The sequence below is a fragment of the Clarias gariepinus genome, chromosome 12 (assembly GCF_024256425.1).
Source record: "Clarias gariepinus isolate MV-2021 ecotype Netherlands chromosome 12, CGAR_prim_01v2, whole genome shotgun sequence".
NCBI classification, from domain to species: Eukaryota; Metazoa; Chordata; class Actinopteri; order Siluriformes; family Clariidae; genus Clarias; species Clarias gariepinus.
The window spans coordinates 12438384-12459975 of NC_071111.1; the positions used below are offsets into that span (position 1 = coordinate 12438384).

Sequence of the window (21592 nt, forward strand, 5' to 3'; positions counted from 1 at the left end):
AAGATCATGTGGAGAACATGGTCTCTTGACTGCTATGCCTTCACCACAGTCCAACAGTTTTCTATCGGTTTGCCCCAGGCTATACCATCAGCATATAGCCAGTTTTTCACTAGATTTCCAGTTAATTAGCACAACTTCAGCCAAATATGCTAGAACTAATTAGTGAAATCACCTGTTTTGAACACAGAAAGAACATGGGATATGTTTTCTTAAATCTTTAAAAAAAAAAAATTCCCTCTCTGTGTACAGACATAAATTTTCAGGAACTGCGACAATCTTAATGAGGAAATGAAATCAAGCACCTGCTAACTACACTCAGAGGGGAGATCATGTTCGCTCTGCACCACACCAAATGTAATTTTTACCAGCAGACGTTCTTGACAATTTCTTTTCCTTGCCCTCCAAACCACTTGATATTCTTACTCCTCTGAGATTAACCTTTATGCCCCTCATTGACATCAAAGATTGTGGACAGCCTTCTGGGAAGAGGGTCTCCGAGCTTTCAGAACGTGCTAGGCCCCAGATTCCCTTCACGAAGAGTGCCAATCTGAGCCAAACCTAAATTGCACTCTTCTTTGTCTTATTAATTAAACTTGAGCACAGTTTGGGCGCTGTTTGACCTCTCTTTGTGTGGATTGCCTCAGGTCATTTCCTTTTACATATTACGAAGAGTTTGGTCTAATCCAAAGTATCTTGAAGATTAACAGCCCTCCCTTTTTTTTGGCAAGTGATTGATGCTTCAAAGAAAATGGAGTCACTTTTGTGCTATAAAAGGAGTCCAATTCTGCCTTTATCAAATAGCATGTACATTTCGGTTCCTTGATGCGTACAGTGTCACAGTTATGGCTCCAGAGGTCTTCTGCCTCGCACATACTAATTGAAGATCAGTGGCTGTTATTTCATGGCCTTGTGGAAGCTCCACTAGCTTTGTAGGGGGGTGATGCGGTGCTGTTGCATACTTGGCTGGCGTCTCTCCTCTGCCAGCATGTGAGAGTGTGATAACCAGCCTTGCCGTTTGACACGTGCAGACATGCAGGCCCCCCGCTGCCTCCAGAGCTTTGGCAGACACCGATCGGCTTTTGTTTCTGGACTCCGAGCTTTGGAATCCTGCCGTCATCCTGGCTCGAGACAGCAGCACCATCCAAAAAGCTTGCAGCTTAGCCTCCAACTGGCACCATCCCTCCAAAACCTACTAGCCTCTCACCTGAGATAAAGCAACACCAGCAAAGGAGTAAATGCTCAGGGGGTGTGGTGCCGTGCTCACAAAGGAAGGACCCTCCTTAGAGGTTTGTGCAAGGAACAAAAGCGCTGTCTCACTGCCTTCTAGCTTCTTGGTTTGCCCTTTGCCTAGCAGTATGTGAAAGCACAAGCCAGGCTGTGGGATTTTGGTCATATCAGCATGAAGAACACCTGCTTTCTTCAAAAGACATTATTATAGATACCCAGTGAAGCATGTTTATTATTTCGCTGCAAGTTAAGCATTGTTGCAGCTAAATGCCCAGCATTAGAAGTAAATGCTTTGCTTTGGCAATATGGTAATGGGTGCGGCAGTGGTGCAGAGGTCTAACTGTGCTACCTCACAGCTCAAGGTTTGATTCTTATCTCAAGTTACTGTTTCCTTCCACCTCCCTAAAAACATGCTGGCAGATGGATTCTAAATTGCTCCTTGGTGTGAACGAGCGTACATGGAATATGTGCATGTGTGCATGGCATGCTATGATGGATTAGAATCCCATCCAGGGTGTTTTCCCATCTTGTGCCCTGTATTCCCAACATAGGCTCTGGTTCCACCCAACCTAGGCCAAGATTAAAAAAAAACTCATGAATAAATAAATAAAAAAAATCATGTCACAGATGCCACAGGACAAATATACTGTGTGATGTAAATGCAATAATGAGATGTCACAAGATTATTTTCAGAAAATATGAAATTTAGTAAGATTCATACATCCATCATTGCTGAATGTAATAGGCAGCTGATTTATTGTTCAATTAGTTGCTACCATTTTGTGGAAATGTCTTCAAGCACTACGGCATGATATTTTTGACAAACAGTTTCACCTGGAAGAAGCAGGTCTAGCTTCATCATGCATGTTTGATTAATCGCCCTCCCTCTCACTAATGAACCTCAATCTAGAATTCTAAACCTAAAAGCTTCGCTGCATTTCTCTGATATGACTGCTGTTTGATGCACTTAATAAGCACTCTACTGCCCATTAGCCTGTGCTACAAGAGAGGGCTGTTCTCCATTCTGTGGCACCACCCCCTGCTTAACAATCCTTTTATGAAGATGAACTAGGTGGTTGATTGAAAAGCGAAAGGCCTCCGCTCTTCCCAGCGTGCTGGGAGAGAGAAACCTTCAGATGGTGATCGGTCCATGTCAGGCCCATTTTACGAGAGCTTGATTTGGATAGGGACTGAAGGGCAACCTTCCCCCTCCCTAAACTGAAACCCCTGAGTGACTTCTCAATTAGTGTGCGGCCTAGCGGAACTGCGAGACATTGCTAGATGCTCCAAGCGGCGTCCACCCCTGAGATCTCCTTCAACCACGTGGTCAAGGTTATTTTACTGTGGATATAGCATCAGTACACATACTTATATCGAGCCAGACCTGGCTGTGGAGATAAAAGCTGCTGTATATATATATATATTTTTTGTAACAATGGTTGCTAGCATGCCGCAATAAATAAACAAAAAAGAAAAAATAAGGCACTTCTGGGCTATCGTATCTTTACGAATGACTTTTGATATCTGAACCTATAAGATTCCGCCTTGTTCTATTAAGTGCACATGAAAGAATCTGAGGATTTCTTTTCTCTCAACCTGCCTAAGTGAGCACCATCTAGTCCAGTCACTCAGCTGTACTTTTGTAAAATGAGATGTAAATGCAGCCATTTAACAGCTTGATTTATTCATGAGCGAGCCAAAAGAGAGAGAGGAATGCAAATGAGCTGCACTGGTTTTGCCCTTGGCCCGGGCGCAGCCACAAACAAGCCCGTCTCACTGAAGGAATTAACAGCTTTATTACATTACCTGACAGTATGGGCTGCACATGACAGCTAGTACGGCTTCCTGCGCGAATGCTGATGTCATCATACTGAGCTGTGTGTAGCCCGGTTGACGTGCGCAGTGCAGAGTGAATGTCAGAATTCCCTTCTAGTTAATGTTGTCACAATTTTTGCAAGACGAACACCGTATTGTTATTCCTCATGCTTCTTCTTCTTCTTCTTAGTATCCCAACAGTTTTCAAAAATTAATTCAACGTGTTTAGACTCCCTGTTTAACCAAGCGTCAGAAAGGAAATATTTACATCTTTAAATTGACCGACTTTGAATCCAGGATGTTCTTCCAGCTCATGCCCAGAGTGAAAATGTAGGTTTTTCTTATTGACTGATTGTATATTAGCAGGGCTGTAGGGGTTAAAAAAAAGGTGTGTAAACTGTTAATTAGGTGATGAAGGTACTCTGGAAAAAAAGTTGATAATTTTTCTTGGATAAAACATGCAAATTGTTTAATAAGAGAAATTAATGAACATATCTGAAGTCCTTGAAGGTTTTTAATCACCATTAGGCATATAAAACAATGAAAAGCAGAATGAAAGATTTTTTCCTTTTTTTAAACCTACTTTCAAAGAACTGAGCAATCCAGCATGCATTTCAGTGAGTAAAAAAGTTGAATATTATACAAAGCATATTAGAAATCACATCACTACCTGGCAACCCATAGAATAATATTCACAACAAAGTTTTATTTTGTTGATTTTCTTTCTCGCTTTTTGTAATTGAAGTCTTTCAGCAGGACAAGGGTTGCCATTCCCACGCTTCAGAAATCCTCACATATCCCTGATGTCAGACTTTATCTGATCGACTGGCTGACACGATGTGTATATTCACAAGTAGACAGTCGGGACCGTAAATGCTGATTTTAAAGCTGAGTTAACGCTAGTCAGCTGATATTTCAGAAATTTAAGAGGTGCGTCCTCGCTATTTACATGCATTTAGCTTTCATTACAGTACTGGTCACAAGGGGATTTCCCAGCAGCCAACTCATCTGCATGTGGACCGTTAACCCCCATCCCCCCCCCCCCCTCCTTAATACTTTCTCCTCTCTCTCCTCATTTAAACATCCCTCTTTTTTTCTCCTATTTTGTGCCTTCCTTCTGTATTTTCCTCTCATGCTCTGTCTTTCTTTTTTATATGTATTCCTGCATTTCTCACACTTCTTCCTGCTCTCGGTAACAGTGTTAATTCTCTCTTTAATTCCGCTCTCACAGTCAGACCTGTTCACCCGTGTGCTCTCTGATGTGTGTTGTGGGGGAGGGCAGTGCTGTAGAGCTGTAAGTAATCAATGCAGTCCTCAAATCACATCCTGGCTCTTCATTAAATACCTATCTGAGTGTGGGGAAATAAGGGCACCGGATTAATCCAGGTGTGTGTGTGAGAGAGAGAGAGAGAGAGAGAGAGAGAGCTGTGGCAGTTGCGGGTGGTTGTGTATTGATTGTGCTGAATCTCCGCCGCTTTTCCATACAGTTTTAATCTCTCTGAAATGCTAAAGAGGCAATCAAAAGGAATCACCAGTGTGCACTTGTGTGTGTGTGTGTGTGTGTGTGTGTGTGCGTGTGTGTGTGTATGTGTGTGTGTGTGTGTGTGTCAGGCCGGTGATTTCTCAGCCCAGCTCATCTGCATTGGGTCTGCACACCCCACACACACACACACACACACACACACACACACACACACACACACACACACCAGCCTGCATCCATCCTGGTTGCAGAGGAGTTGTTGTACTGCGACTAAGCTACACGATGTCCACCGTTTGCATGAATACCAGCTACAAGGATAAAGCTATTACTATTCTACTGATGTGTTTCGACTGAAGATGTGTCCTTTAATCTCGACTACTTCCATTCAACATCTCTATCTACATATGACACATTTATCTTCAGTCACCTACAAGTAACAGTTTAGATAACTGCATAACCGCATAATTCATAAGCGTCTGTAATTATTTCAAGTTGAAAGAAGTTCCTTTGCTGAAGGGGAAAAGGTATGCCATAATGAAACAGTTAAGCTTTTTTCCTTCTTCTGTCAGAATTACCCCAGCGCTGTTCGTGCTCACATTCTAACAGCTCCAGATATTTGGATTTGATCAGGCCTAAGGCTTTTGTGTGCTCTCATTAAAATAATTGGCTGCTCTTGGTCCATTCATTAGAGACTCCTCTATTGTTAGGCATGGGTAGCGAGATCATTTGCCCTGATTCTTTCCTCCCTGCCACACATTGGAATAATAAAGAGACATCACACTCGGGGAAGTGGAGCCGCTGCACTCGGTAACGCATTACTCTGATACCCATATGTCCCTGGCACAAAACAGAGGAGGCTTTTGATACGGAAAGGAGGCGCAGATAATTAATTTGATTTTTTCAAATGGCAGAGGGAGGGGAAAGCGTATTGATCACGAGTTCATTTGGCTTTATCTTTATTCAACTAATTACTTTTAGTCTGAAGAACATTAAGGTGGATTTTCATTTTAACCAAGAGTGGGAATTTTTCACAGAGAGAGGGGGAAAAAATCCCCATCTGTATTTTAGCGGTGATTAAAACATTTCAATCATTATGTCTACAAAAAGTCCCCTCATGCTGATTGTGGGGAAGCCATTTAGAGCTTTCATCTAATTAAAAACCTATATTAAGTATTTTTTAACTTCTTTTTGTTTGTAAGATAAAAAGGGAGAGTTAATCAGGTAGGTATTGAAGTCTTTTTTTTTTCTTTTTTTTTGCTGACATTTTTTTCCTTGGCTATAGTCTACGTGTTCTGGTGATGAAGTTTGATCGAGCAATTCTAATTACATTAATTCCAGATTTTCTTCTCATTTTTTTTTGTATAACACAATTGTTCTGTTCATTGCAATTATTTCGAAACATCTTAACAGAGATAGACAGGTTTGTCTGTTTTGACAGGAATCACTTTTAAAAGCTAAAGAATGTGAACATATTAGCACGTCAGGGAAATGTGAAACACCGTGCGTTCAGCCATGACTACAAACAACACTATGTTTAAGGTTAATGTAGCATGATTCCATTTATATTTCTGATTTAGGTTTTCCTCAGACGCCTTTTTGCAACAGCTTATTCCAAATGCAAAAAGATAAGTAAATAATCATTTTAAAATAATAATAATAATAATAATAATAATAATAATAACACAAAGAAATATGTTTATGCCTATTCTGTTTTTAAAGCACCGTCTAATTGCAGTGTTTGTGCTTGAGGGTGAAAAAAGAAGCTTGACCACCATTAACCTCTCCGTGCTACAATTTAGTCTAGGCATTAAGGCTCATTCTTGCAAATGTGTGTGTTCTTCACTTCCTGTAATTAAATAGAGCTTTTCACATGTGATCTGTAAATGCAGAGAGGTCAGAACGAGCACCTTTAGTTGAATCTAAAATAACGGCACAATTACCGAATCATGTTTTCCTTCAGAGCTAATTGTCATGATTTGAAGGGTCAGCGTTTTAGCCGATGGTTCAAGGGTAGGACGGCATTGTTTTCATTTTTTCGGCCTTGACAAGCAAGTAATAAAATGACACATTCACAACGAGCCTTTTAATGTTTTAGCATGTATGTTTAAAAGAGAAGCTCCTTTTTTCGCTTCTTTAGTGTAGCCTAGCTTGAGCCTAAGAAATACTCAGAGAAGATTAAATTTCCAAGCAACGCATCAATAAGAAAATTGGGAACATTAAAGGTTAAAAGGCACCTTGGAACATTCTGTGCAATCATAAGTTAAAATAAATGTAGTTTTTTTCCAGAACTTTCACTAATTTCCCGTCATGGTTCGGGTTCTTGTTAAAGACGTCAGGGCTGTGTTCAATTTCTACACGTTCTGATCGCAATTACGATTCGCAATATGGGAAAACAAACAGAAAGGTTCTTCATTCTATTTTACCAAAATGTATTTATTACATTGGATCATTATTTAAAACATCCAGCTAAAAAATCTGATGCATCTATAATCAGAATGCCCACAGAAGCCAGACAATAATAAATTTAAGATGGAGTATTATAGGCTGCCGTGATCCCATTATTATAAAATAAAATGTCACGATTACGATAAATAATATGCAATGTAGCCCTATCTGGTATTGCCTTGATATCAGACATGTGCAGCAAAACATGTCTGTTTTTTGACCTAGACACATCATGAACAATAGCCACTGTATCCATTGTAAGAGCTCTTCACAACCACATTGTCCCTCTCCATCATTTTGCTTCTAACAGCTAAAGATCACACCAGCAGAATTTCCATTTAAAAATGCTTCTAAATGGTTTTCGAGAATCAGTCGACTGGACGCATTATGTTTTTGGATGGTCCCCCTCCAGTTGAGATTAGCTTAATTAGCTGTGAAGAGCACTGACTCGTGAGACCACGCGTGTTTGGTGCAGATAATTGCAGGCCTAGTGTGGTGCACCCTGGCACTCAGCTTGTGACTGCAGGTGGGTTGGCACTATCGAAGTGCACATCTGGGCCCTGCGGGGGTTCAAAACTTTCATTACACCCTCTTCAAAATGCCCTCCCAGTCCCCACACAGTGCTGCCAAATTTCAGCGCTGAAAGGCCTTTGGTTGTATTTAGCAAGGGCATAATTATTTTTTCTTTGTTTCACTGTGATTTTCTGTTGAAAAGAGGCACAAAATGGAAGCCCGTACAGTGGCGTTTTTGATTCTGGCACTGCCTGAACATGCAAATGCGAATGTTTGGCTTTTCTTATTCCTTTGTAGGCAATTTGAGTCACTGTCTTATCTGTTATTTGTTCATCTACGTAATCATATTCTGAACTCATTTTCTTCTTACAAAACTGTTTACAATGAATTATCTTGTCGTGGCAAACAGAGGCAGTAACCTTAGCTGTCAGGAAACAGTTACCCTCCTAAGGAAGCATGTGTCTCCATAGTAAATGTCCTGACTTACAGGACTACTGTACCAGTAACCGCGAAAGAGACAGAGAGTGAAAGAACTAGAGGACATAAACCCTCATCAGTGAGAGATGCTCATGAGACACAGAGGGGTCTAAAACAGTATTTCTTGTTGATTAGCTCGAATCCTCTGCACCACAAATGGACTGACACGAGAGCGGAAAGCCGTCTGTACTGCGGCAGCAACAGGAAGAGAAGAGAGGCGCATAATTCATCATTAGGATATCAGAGTCCAGGTGCAGATTAGAAGTGATCCAGCCAGCAGCCAGGCAAAGCAGGGCACTCAAGGAGGAAAATCTTATCCCACAGCCAATTCCCAGAGCATGGCTGCCCTTAATTGAAATAATTTTGCCCCAAGAGTTGTTTAATCTTCAGAAATCGCGCACACAGGAGGGTATAAATTGAAGAAAGCAGACGTCTGATCGCATTGCCATCCTTGTCCACTCTCCATCAAGCAACCCGCCCTTCTCCTTCTCCTCTCCCTTTCCCCTGCTCACACACTCTGAATCTCTTCCCTTACTAAACCCTGGCGTCTTAAAGCTCACGCCAGCGTGGGCCACGGAGCCGGAGCCGCATGCTGGCGTGGGGCGCCTGCTGCTCGAGACGCAACAAATCATTTGTCTGTTATTAACCCTGAGCCTGTAATTATGCAGATTGCCATAGATTTTCCCTGGGTGCCGGGAAGTGAGATCCAGGGGTTGCTCTCAGCGTGGCAGGCGGACGAGAGAACGGCCGTGCATTACTGAACTTGCCACATTCATCATGTTGACTGATGGCACGCGGAGCTGGTCCCCGGGTCCCGGTGGTTAATGTAGTGGGTAATTAACTGTCATTTGCCTGGTAATAGGCCGATGATCAATGGTTTGTGAGGAAACAAATTCTAATTCGGCAGCTGATGAATGCACGCCGAGGCCAGAGCAATTGAAGTGGCGGGGGTGGCAGAGGGGAAGGGGAGGAAGGAAAAAGAGGGAGCCGCTGTCAGAATTTCAAATGGCTCTGGAGGTGGCGGTGTTATTCTCTTTTTTTTTTTTTATTTAAAGAGAAAAAAAAATAATGATTGGCCCTGAAAGAATGTATGCTTAATTTGTTGTCCTTGATGTTTAGCGAATACTCAAATGGTAGAAGAGAGGGGGAATAAAGCACAAGATAAACTCATAAAGGTGCTTTGAGCCTTCTTGCTTTTACTTCAGTTTGTTTCCGCATATGATAATAATAAAATGTTCTCATTCGAGTGTGACAGCCAGTAAATTATATGAATTGTACAACTTGGTGAGCATGTTGAGGTGACATCGCTTGCGCTTTTTCCAACAGGCCGTTGTCTAATCATCACAGGCGAGCTGAGTGCCTGGGTTTCGCTCCTGCACCCACTGGGCTAAAGCCTTGTGGAATAATTTAATTGGTATCTGTTTTTCTCTCATCAAATAGATACCGTTCAGCCATGAAGTACTGCTGTGCACCTTTTCTCTCCCGTAAGGTGCTGCCGAAATCGACGGCGCTATGAATGCTAATTCTAATTCTAATAAGTGTTGCCTCTTTCAGCCTTTTTAAACATATTTGCTGTTTTGTCAAGCTTGGAGTGGAAGTGAAAATGATTTCCTCTGTAACAGGCTTCCCACCAGGCTCCTGACCAGACGTAAAAGTAAACCGCGCCTCAAGCTAATCCGCCAACCCGAAAAACCAAGAGAGTTTGTGTACGTTATCACCCAGTGTCGTATTGAGCACATCAAGGTTTATACGCCGCTCCTTTTAGAGACCACATTTTTAGAACATGTGCCCTTTGAATTCATTACTAGCCAAGCACACTTAATTTGCTGCCTCCCCAGAGAACCATTAGCGTCTATGGCATCAAACTGACGGAGCAAGGAAAGACAAGTGGCAGGTAGAGCTTCATCCATCGGCTGCTCCCTCCTTCCTCTCCTGCATGGTGCGGACTCGGGTCTTTCTCAGGAGACTTCGGGATTTGGCGCACCGTCACTATCTGTAATAACTCTAACCACCAGACTTTTGATAGAGTGCATAGTAGTAGAGTGTTCGACATGTGACATGACGGATGTATTTCATTTTGATCATCTTACCTGTGTTTCTTTTAAACCACTGACCATATTCAGAACATTATAACAAAAAAAAATAAATAGCCATATTATACCATGATATTAATATGAATGGTTTCTCTCAGGTGTAGCCAACATAGAATCTGTAGTATGTAATGTCTTAAATTTTAATGCCTTATAGAACAAAGATGAAAAGAAGAGTTTCTATTAGGACACGTGCCTCCTCCTTTATTCATAAGCTTTCTGAAACTCAAGTTGTCAGGCTGAGGAACAAAAGACGAACCAAATTCAAAAGTGCTTTTTGCTTGAAAACAAGTTGGAAATATATTCCCAAAATACCTGCGCTCATTTTCCCCTCATTGTTCCTCGAACATCTAAGGAAAGGAACATCTTTTTTTGGACATTCATCGCTTTCGCTTACGCGATCAAATCCCTGCATTTCCTTTGTACACTTTTTCAGTGTGTGTTCTTATGGGACACAGGTGCGTTTGCCGCGTGTAAGCAGAATATTAAATAAAGTTTAGATCTGAATAAGACTTCTGGAAGATTAAACTAAAACATGCCACAACTATTTATAATTTTGTGCCAAGCTGGTGTTTCACAAAATCGCTCAAAAAACAATATGAACACGATATTAAGAGTAAATACATGAACGTGCATGAAGTTTGTGTAAATAAAATCTCGATTGCAGTTGTATCCACAGTTCAAGAAAATGAAAAATATCTAATATTAAAGTAAAAAAAAAGAAAATCCTTATTAATAATCGCAAACCTAGACTGTCAGGAGAGGTCGGATCCAAAATCAGGCTTACTGAAAGATCCCAAAAGTCAGAATGCAAATGTCACATGACCATTCAGACTAAGAGAGAGTCTTAAACTATATAGTACTAAGTCAAATCAAAATGCCATTAGACTCAAAACCGGCCAAGTGTAAGACTTGAAATTGTCTGAAATTGTCAGGAATATGTTATGTGGCCTTTAAGATGACTTCTGAAGAATCCTTCAATTCTGGAATTTCCTTCGGGATCAATAAGGTACCCACTGTATCTATCTGTTTTAGATTAAGTTGTTTAAAAAATCATTTGAGAAAAGATGAAACTGTTCCCAGTAACTACATTTTAGAGAATATATTGCTGCAGAAAAATTCTTTTATAAAAAAAAAAAAGCTTGCATATTAGAAACATAACACCTGCGTTTTGGTCATGTTTGTTAACAGGTGCTTATTTAATTATTAGTTTTTTTATTGACTATTAATTGGCCTATTTATTACAGAAAAATAATGAACTCATGCAAAAGAGGGAATCGTATGTAGACCCTAAATTAAGCTGGCACGAATAAACCTTGAGTAAAGTATGAACTTGCTGTTTAATTGCTCATTTATCAGGTTTATAATCTTATATATTTTTATTTTGGTGTTGACTAGAGATGTTGACTAGAGATACTAGAGATACTGTTGCTCTGTGTGTATGTGAAATCCACTAGCAGTCAGGGCAGCAGTGTTCAGAGTAAGCAGTTGTGTTCCAGTTCCTGCAGGGCGTTCAGGATCCAGACGTTTCTTTGGCCTTGCTCTGACCATCTGATCTTTACGACAAGTTTTCTACACAAAATGGCAGTAAATACAGAACTATAATGGACATGGCACTCTGTCATAGCTTTTTTTTTATTTTATTTTTTTTTACTGTCACAGTGTTGGTGGGTGTAGGAGTCCCAGCGAGTGTGTTGTCTAATGGCCTGTTAGCAGTTTGGCCCAGGGATAGTGCTGTAGCGAGTTTTCTGAGGGATATCACCTGTGCACTTGTGTAAAGCACATTATACTAGGAATATATCTGTCTGAAATGCACTACAGGTTTGGACAGTCCCAAAGCATACAGCACAAATTCAAAAGGGTTAGATGAAGATATTTTATTAAAAAAAGCACACAGGTGTAGACAGATATATAAATAATAAATATAATATAATATTTTTATAAATTATAATATAATAAATAATTGGCCCTAAAAATTAGTAACAATTTAACAAGTACACTCAGATAAACTGATATTTTGTCTATGGTCTTTGCACTAGTATTTATTTATTTATTTATTTTCAGCGGTACTGAAACTCGTATTCTTTGGATGCATACACTTCTTTGGATCTCATACAATCTTTTTTACACCCAGTCATCAGTGCCACAGTCCATGTTGTCCTATGTTGTTAAAACTGATAAAGCCGCCCAGCTGTTGATTTCCCCCAGTCATAGACTTTTGGGGTGAGGCTTAGAGACAGCAGACAGATAAAGGCAGGTTTATTCCTCACTTAGGGGGACAAGCAAAGCTTTTTGTATTTGAAAGGCCCACAGCTCTGCACCCACTCACTCAAATGAAAATAGCGTGACAAGTCCATTTAAAGGCACAGGCCACTTTAAATTTGCAAGAGATGGGAAGTCGAAGGAGACAGATCGTGTGAGTGGGGCAAAAAAAAAAAATCCAATGCCATTTTGATTTGACCCGACAACAAGAAAAAGCTGTAGGCGTCACTTTTTCATGCGGGGATCGTCTGTCATTCATCAGGTGAATGTTTTTCCTGCCTTTCCCTACACAAAGCAGGGTGTAATCATAACGTGTTTTGGAGACAAACACGCATATGTCCGACCGCATTCCTATTTTAATTTTGCATGATCGTATGAAAGTACATCTCCTGGCTGTTTAAGGATACATTTTATCGCACCGTAAATCCAAGGCGCAAAATTTACATTCATATTTAGATGTTTTAGATCCAAGGCTTCGTACAAGGACAGATGTATCATTCCATCTATTTCATATTAAGCCCTTCTGGCATTTGGAGAGAAATGAGTAGGATGCAAGAGATAACACAAATGTAGCTATATTTAGACAGCTCAAAAGGAGAGACTACTTGTTTTAATCATTTCACCACTGAACTAACAGCTGAAGCCTCCGTCTGCTCTACCTTAACCGGCCTGACGTCTACAGACCATGTCCTCTTTGGTCCCATGGTGTGTTGAGGGTATCCCTTAATTCTGTAGGTATTCATAAGAGTGCAGTCTAATCTGCTGTGTTCTTTGCCTGTGGAGAACATGCTTTTTTCCCCCGAAGGTTAATAAACAACCCTGCATATCGCAGACCTGGAGATCATTTATCAGATTGCGATCTCTTACAGGCTTTGAGAGTGGCATGCAGTTTTATCATTTTAACAACGATGGCTAAAAGTGCCTGGAGAAGCCTGCCTAATAGGTTATTTTGTTATATGATTTTGTTATCAGATCGCTCTCTCTCTCTCTCTCTTTCTCTTTTTCTTTCCCCTTTTTACTCCGACTAGGTTGCAGCACAGTCCCAGCTATGAATCTCTAATGAATCCTCTCTCTGTCTCTCTCTCTCTCTGTCTCTCTCTTTCTCTGTTCTGAGGACACCCTCTCAAATAATAAGATTTTCCCTGGGCCAAGTCCCTGCTCGGCCTCTGTGGTGCTAACCTTGTCGAGTCCGTGTCAGCAGCACTAGTCATTGCCATGATATTTCCAGTGCACTTGAACTGTCGCTTTTGCCTTTAGGGCACCTTCGAAGCCATTATTATTATGATTGTTTAACCCATCACACTGAAACGTAATGAGGAGCTGTGGGGAGAAGAGGCAAACCAAAGAAGCAACCCTCTGCAATCTATTGCATTGTGTTATTGAGCCTTGGTTATCTAGTGATGGTCTTTCAAAATACTCGATTCTTCCTGTGTTTTGGCAGGTTGTTTGGCGTGACGGGGAACTGTGCAGCCTGCAGCAAGCTCATCCCAGCCTTCGAGATGGTCATGCGAGCCAAGGAGAATGTCTATCACCTGGACTGCTTTGCCTGCCAACTCTGTAACCAGAGGTGAGCGCGGACTATCTGCGGCCTGTCTGTCTCTACCCATCCTCACAAGCTTTGATCTGGTGCACCGTGTTTGCTGATATTTTTCATCAAACCCTGAAGTGCCGAAGCACGTGTTCAGGAAAAGCTGCAAGGAGTAAAGACTCACTTAGATATAGATGACGTTTATCAGTTATATTTTTACATCCTGATCATTAGTGAGGATTTAAACACAGATCACACCAATACGGCACAATCCAACTGCCCTAATGAGTCCAATGGAAAGGCATCCAGCAGAACTGTAACAATTTAAATCGTAACAATTGAACAAAAACGTCAGTGCAATAGAACTGTATTAGCAATAAATGTTCCACCCATACTCAAATATCCCAATATCTTTGAATGTACCATCAATTAGTTTCTCTTTCACTTAGTCACAGCTCACTAATCCACTAATCAACTGTTAAGTATCTAAACTACCCATGCCTTGCATAAATGTGTTTGCCGATATTTGAAGGCTCTTTGCAACCTCTTGCTTTCCCAAATTACTTACGGCTTCCAAAAAGCATCATGAAAATGTTCTTTTTTTTTTTTCTTCTGGCAATTGATCAGCCGCTAATGTTCCGCTCTCATCCACAATTAAGAGGTCGGTGATATATTGACAGTAAATTCGGAACAACACACACACACACTCTTCAAAACTGCTGTTTCAATATGTGTGACAGCCGAGCATAATTTAAGAGTAGAATTTTTTTAAAGTTCTGAGAAGAAAAAAAAGTTTATGATCTCTGTGTGTCTGTTGGGGTTTCGTTCAGTGCTCTAATTTACTCCCATGTCCCAAAAACATAACAGTATGTGGCTTAGTATTAGGGACGGACCTATGTGGAAGGGCGGATACTATATTATCATGATGCCCAGGTGTGTTGTGTTTCTGTTACTAACACATTTTTATAAAATATCCCAATTCAATGTGATTTTTTAAAATCATTCTAAACACTTCAAATAATTCACTCCTACCTCTCTAGGCGCTGTTCTGCCTGCCAGCATGTAAATAGTTTAGAGTGTGCCACCTGTAGGATTATAGAGGAACAGCACCTCAAATTCTCACATATGTAAATAAAAAATGTATTTTAAAAAAAATCAATAAATGATGAATTTTTTTGGTATGACTGTGACACATGTCTCTGACCAAGATAAAATGGTTACAAAATATAAAATAAACAAAGGAAGGAGAAAATACAAAACATAAAAGCAGTACCTTACTGGAGGGACAAGGCCAACCACGAAGCCCTGTTAGCGCAGAACTTAAGTGGGAATGTTATTTTAGTCATGAAAAATGTATTAAAAACATTGCGTTTATGAACTACGCAACCATTAGGATCTTCTGTCACATTCTGTAGCGTAACTCGCTCTAAAATTCCCTCTCACTCGTGTGTCTTGTGAACGTGAGGAGTGCTGCTTGCTTAGTTCAGCTAGTCAGACACCTACAGAGAGCAGACATGGTGTAAACAATGACAGAGGGATGCGACACCACAACTTTTTTCTCACTAAAAACAACACTTTAACTCGGCAGTGTGGGAGCATTTTGGATATCTAAAAATGATCAGGGTGTCATCCAAGATGAAGGATATCCAATTTGCAAACAAATGTGCATCTCTAAAGTTGGCTCAACATTAGCATGACTGTCGTTTAAACGTTGTTTCTTTCTTTGGTTCAGAATGACAACTCATAAAGGTTTATGCACTTTGGGTCCGCGTCTATGTGATCACTGTTCCTCAACACACAAATCACAATAAATGCAGTAGGAAAAAAAAACACGAGACACATAGGAGAAACATTACATTTCATTTTTAACACCTTTTTACTGACAAAAACATAAGAAATAGTTCTTAACCCAAATATATCAGTAATATATACGCTCACTTCTATAGGTACACATTGTTAGTAATGGCTTTGTCCACTTTTGCCTTAGTTAAGGCACTACAGGGCTCAAAGTGTGCCAAGAATATCTCCCCCACACCATTTCCCCACCAGCACCAGCCTGAACCGTTACAAGGCAGGATGGATCCATGCTTTCATCATGTTTAGGCAAAATTCTGACCCTACCAACCATATGAATGTCACAGCAGAAATCAAGACTAATCTGACTGGACAACTTTTTTCATTCTCCTATTGTCTGATTTTGGTGAGGCCACACGAATCCTAGCCTCAGTTTTCGACAGGAGTGCCAGCTAAGAGTCTACCTTGCTTTAAGTTTCAACGTGTTGTGCGCTCAGTGATGCTCTTAGACATGCCTCGGTTGCACAGTAGATGTTATTTCAGTCACTCTTGCCGTTGTATCAGTTCGACCCAGTCTGGCCATTCTCCTCTGACCTCTGGCATCAACAAGCCATTTTTACCTGGAGAACTGCCTCTCGCTGGATATTTTCTCTCTATCAGACTATTCTCTGGTAAACCCTAGAGATGGTTGTGTGTGAAAATCCCAGTAGATCAGCAGTTTCAGGAAATACTCACACTAGCCCGTCTGGCACTTACATTCATGCCACGTTCAAAGTCACATAAAATCAGCTTTCTTGCCCATTCTGATGCTCATTTTGAACTTAACCATGCCTACATCGAGTGGCTTGCATGTGATTGGCTGATTAGAAATTTGTAGTAACAAGCAGTCAAACAGGTGTACCTAATGAAGTGGCCTGTGAGTGTAGACGATATATTTTGTTATATAATAAAGAAAAATAGATAGGTAACCGTGATTATTCCTTACAAAATTTTAAACCTCCAGTAGTTTCCCTGCTGGTGTTTTAGGGCATAAGCAGTACTGCACCAGCACACTTTCCTTTTTTATATATTTATTTATTTAATGATCATTTCTTGATGTCAGTCCAACTTTACTGGTTACCATAGACAACTGAAAGCATCAATCTTCTTCATACTTCAAGACTCGGTGGAGTGGATACCTCTGCTTCTCTCTCTCTCTCTCTCTCTCTCTCTCTTCCCCCCACCCACACACACACACTCTCACACACACACCCTAAGTGCAGTGCACATCAGATGGGCAGATTGCAGGTTCTGGTTACGCACAATTAGCACCGGGTTATTGTCTTGCCACTTCACTTGTCTGCACGAGACACACTCTCCTAATGCAAGGAGTCAGCTAATCTTCATCAGCGAGAGCCTAGCCTGGTCCACTGGCCTTCCCGGCATTAAAACCCATTTAGAACCAGGCAAATCTTTCTTTTTACATTAGGGCAGCCAATCAAGTGTTTAATTAAATCGACGTCAGGAATGCACACTCACTGCTGAGGCCTCTCTGCGCTGCCACGCCTGCCCATCACAATTTCACCCGCCCTCACAACAAGATTTATGGCGCGGTGTCCGCACTAATTGCTGCTGTTTCTCACCCAGAGGCTAGACTTTTTTCCTGCAGTGTCTTGACACTTGGAGACTTGGGTATTTATAAGAATTTTTAAAGGAGGGTCTTGGTGTCACATGCTACTTCAGATACGTTCGTATTTGTGAAATGGCTGAAGTCTGTTGGACTCCAGAATTCCGAAAGTACTGATGTAAAAATCATGACTTATAATTAAACGCAAGGTGACAATGCACCTGCGGAGAAACACAAGCAGAGCTTCAAACACACATCCTTTCAATGCTGAGAGTTCCAGATTTGCAGATTTAGCTGTCAGTTCATCGCATATTGGCGAGACCTTCTTTCTTTGTGAGCCGAAACCACCGGAGAATGGAGCATCAACAGTGTGATATATAAATCCACCTCATTTGCCTGTACGCCGATTCATTTGTCAGCAACTTGACAAGGTATTATCTCTACAGACATACATAGACATGTCATCTGACACGCCTACGCGGCTTTGTTGTTCATCGTTTTTCATGAAAAGCACCTCACAAAACTTCACGCACTTCTCTGAATGGAAAACAGAAGGATAAATGGCAAGCCTCTCCATTACAGTTCTGTCAGGTCTGCAACCTTGTATCAGCTTACCAGCACGCTGATGTTCCTGGATAAACATCAGTAAGGCCATACAGACTCTGTCAACTGCCTGCGATGGCAATAGATATTAAAAAAAGAGAGAGAGAGAGGATTTGAGGTGGACACACTCCCATCGCTTTCAATTGGCACTTGTGCTGAATTGGGTTTGAATGCTGATTTGCTTATCAGGAGCTTCCAGTGCTCTGCACTCTGGGCCTGCTTTCCACATTTAGTTCAAAGTACAAAAGAACCAAAATGGGGAAATCACAAGCGTGAAAATGAACTGACTTTTTTTTAAATAGAAAAATAAATAACAACCGCCAACTAGAACACCCCCTAAAAGCCCAGTTTAGCAGGAGATAAACCCTGTTTGGCATCTAAGAACATAATCGGCCATGTTTCCTTTTGGAGACTCGGGTATGTATTGAGAAGGATGTGCCAAGTTACACTTAATATTATACATGAAATTTAAAAAAAAATAATTAAGCTGGTAAAAATAACTGAAAAATAGAAAGCTTTGCATTTCTATATGTTTTGCTTATTTAACTAACTCTGCATAACGCCCATCTCCATCTGGAACCTCTGCTTTTTCATTACACTGCTTCAAACCCAACATAACAAAACGCCTTGGCCTTTCATAAAGACATCTAATCTATCTAACAAAATGGCTACATTGGTCTAACGGTGAGCTTGTGATGCACGTAGACGGCTGTTTGAGGTTAGCAGGGTTCACAGCACGTAATTATTCTCCATCTAAAGGGTCAACCGTGGCCCAGCATTGCCATTCTGTGGTTAAAAGGATACAATCAGACTTGTACACACACTTCAGTCCCCCCCACTCCCCCTCCCACCCCGTCCCCCATGCGCACACATTTACACAACCATCATCTCCTTTTAGCAGCTTTATTAGTCACCGCAGCCCACACAAAAGCACAGCTGAGAGGAGAAAATGTTACATACTGCCAGCGATTATCCCGATTTCATCGCACTGAACTGCACTGCATTCCAGGCCCAGGAAGCCATTTAGAGAGACATTTTAGAAAGAAATATAAAGCTAAGCTTTTGTTTGTATCTGAATTTATTCCTCTGCTGTGAGATGGACAAAATGTGAATTGGTTGCACAGAATAACATGTTTCAGATATGATTTACGTGAATCCATTCAAGCAAGGAGATAATCATTCCCGGTCACTGTATTTCAGGATATATCACAATACCAAGCTCTAGCAGAAGCCTAGTCTGGTTTTTAAGGGTTACACCAGAGTTTTACAACCCGACAAACTCTGTAGATATTTCAGCTTAGTTAATGGGCACTGACCTGTCAGTGTGTGCGCGCGAGTGTGTGCGTGTTTGAGATTTTGAGTGACTCGAGCGACCCATTAGACACAGATTAGAGCTAGGGGAACAGTTAATCGATGAGTCTGTCGTCCACTCTGGCCTCATCAGGCCGCTATAGACGGCTTGGCTTGTGCTGATGAGGCTGGCCACTGCTGCCCAGAAGCCCTCTAGGGACTGCTACAGGCACTCAGGTCACAGGTACAAGGCTGTAGGTGGTCACCGTCATGGGTCACAGTGAGCCAGGGAGCTTTCCAAAGCCAAATTGGGCTGTACGCTGCTATGGGGACTGAACTTCTACAGTCTGTGTGCTGGTTAACTACTATCACATCATATCAAATGTTACTTCTAGGAAACAAAGAACTTGCATAAAGGAGTTGCTTCAATTTTATTCCGCTCTTTTCTGATTTCTGTTCTTTCCAGCTGCTTCATGTTCTCCCCTCTTCTCTCTATCCCTCATTTAGCAGCTGCCTGTTATTTTGTCCTGGAGATGTTACTACTATAGTTAACATGGACCTCCGAGGCAAATCGCAGTAGTAGTCATACATCATTAGGTGCTGCCTTGGAATCTTTTCTTCAGCTAGATGGGTCTCAATAGACATATTCATCACAACTGTCAGACCTGAGGGGGGCAAGTAGAAGGAAAATGGGGGGGGGCGGGGGTTGAAAGGAAGGAAGGAAGTAAAGTGGAGAAGGAGAAACAAACAAAACGACATGAGAAGGGGAACGAAACTAAATAAAATTTAAAAAATAAATAAATAGAAAGAAAAAAGTTATAAAAATTAGCAAATTAGAAAGGAGGAAACAAAAATTGGGGTAGAAACAGAAAATGAATTGAAAAAAGATAAACCAAGAAGTAAGGAAGGAAAAAACACAAGAAAGAAGTAAATTAAATAGGTAGGAGGAAATAAATGAAATTTGTAAATGTAGGAAGATGAAGGAATTAAACAAGGAAAAAAAAAGAAAAACAAGTTTAAACTAAGAGTAAATGAAGGAAGTTTAAAAAAAAATAACACTCACTCTAAGGAACAAACAAAGTACATTAAAAGAGTAAATGGAAGAAACATACCAAGAAGGGAAAAGGAAGTAAACATAGGAAATAGAGCTGCTGTCAGCCTAAATTCATACATGTCCAAAAAGTAAAGGTACCGAGACAGCAGTTGAAGCGGGTGAGAAAGTGTTATTGGGGGCTTCACACACAAAGCTGAGGTTTTAATGCTGGCGGTTGGAACATGTGGAGATCTGTAATGACTGCAAGAACTGCAAGATGGAGGGCAGCACAAGGGCATTTATTACTGCTACCTCTGATGGGCTGCCTGCAATATCCTCGTCATAATTGGCGCTCAGATGTCACCAGCACTGTTGACATTTCACCAAGCAGAAACAATTTGGAGCTGTGAAACAGGGCGGTGACGGGACAAAAAGGCAGCAGAAAACACAGGCTTTAAATAAACACAGAAGGTTCCTGTTAGCACGAGAAACGAGATAGAGAGGGATGGAGGTACGAGGAGGAGGAGGAGGAGAAGGAGGAGGAGAGGGTCCCGGGTGTCAAACAAGATGGACACTAATGGATTCCTGGGAAGAATGTGTCATTTAAACAGGACGTTTTTATTGGCGCCAACGACACCATTACATTAAGCACACCTCTGCTTTGTGTTAATCACCATGTCAACAAGCACGATTAATGGATATTACTTGTTGATACTTGATCCTGCCTAATGGCTGCGGCTGCCGGCTGACACTGTCACCTGTGACTAATACAATCTTTTACAAACTTTCACGGGGAAAGAGTTTGCGATTAGAAGCGGTTTATGCAGGGCTGTCTCAGCTGCTTGTTAGGTTGCTAGATAGATGGAAAGGTTAACGTATCTCTGTTCAATTGATCTTTTTATTCCCTAAAACAATGCAGTGTGGTCAGCAGAGCACGTTTAAGAGCTCTTGATTGGAGGCAAATGGGCTCGCAGGGGGATTGAAGCCTGCTGAGTTTGTTTGCGCTCCTGTTCCAGCCTCAAGCTGAGAAGTGAACTAGTCTTTTAATCTTCTAGCTAAAATGGTGATGGGGGAGTTTCAGGTACACACACATACTGCGAGGAAGAAGGAGGGGAAGCACACTGGTAAACAGAATTGCGCACTTGTAGTCTGACCTTGTCGAACTCGCTGTGAGCAAGATAAGCAGCCCTTAGGACAACCCGGCACACAGAGGAACTCTCTCTCTCTCTCTTTCTCTGTCTCTCTCTTTCTCTCGCCTTTTTTTTATCTTTCCCACTGTATTTCTCTTCCTCTTCACTCTCTCCATTTCTGTTTTTCTGCCTCCCTATGTATCACATATCATTACCCTTCTCACACACTTTCTCTCTCCTCGCTAACATAATCTCCTCTCTAAAAGGTCAAGTGAGACAGTGGCCCATTGGGCAGA

General features: G+C 41.2%; 1 protein-coding gene across 3 annotated transcripts in view; it reads left to right on the top strand.

Moving 5' to 3' along the window:
• The window catches only part of lmo3 (LIM domain only 3), a 42266-nt gene that overhangs the window by 18262 nt on the left and 2412 nt on the right, over positions 1 to 21592 (top strand). For all 3 annotated transcript variants that reach the window (XM_053508102.1, XM_053508101.1, XM_053508100.1), the window contains exon 3: positions 13754 to 13879. In XM_053508102.1, the coding sequence (XP_053364077.1) occupies positions 13754 to 13879 (126 nt within the window). The remainder of the gene's footprint in view (positions 1 to 13753; positions 13880 to 21592) is intronic.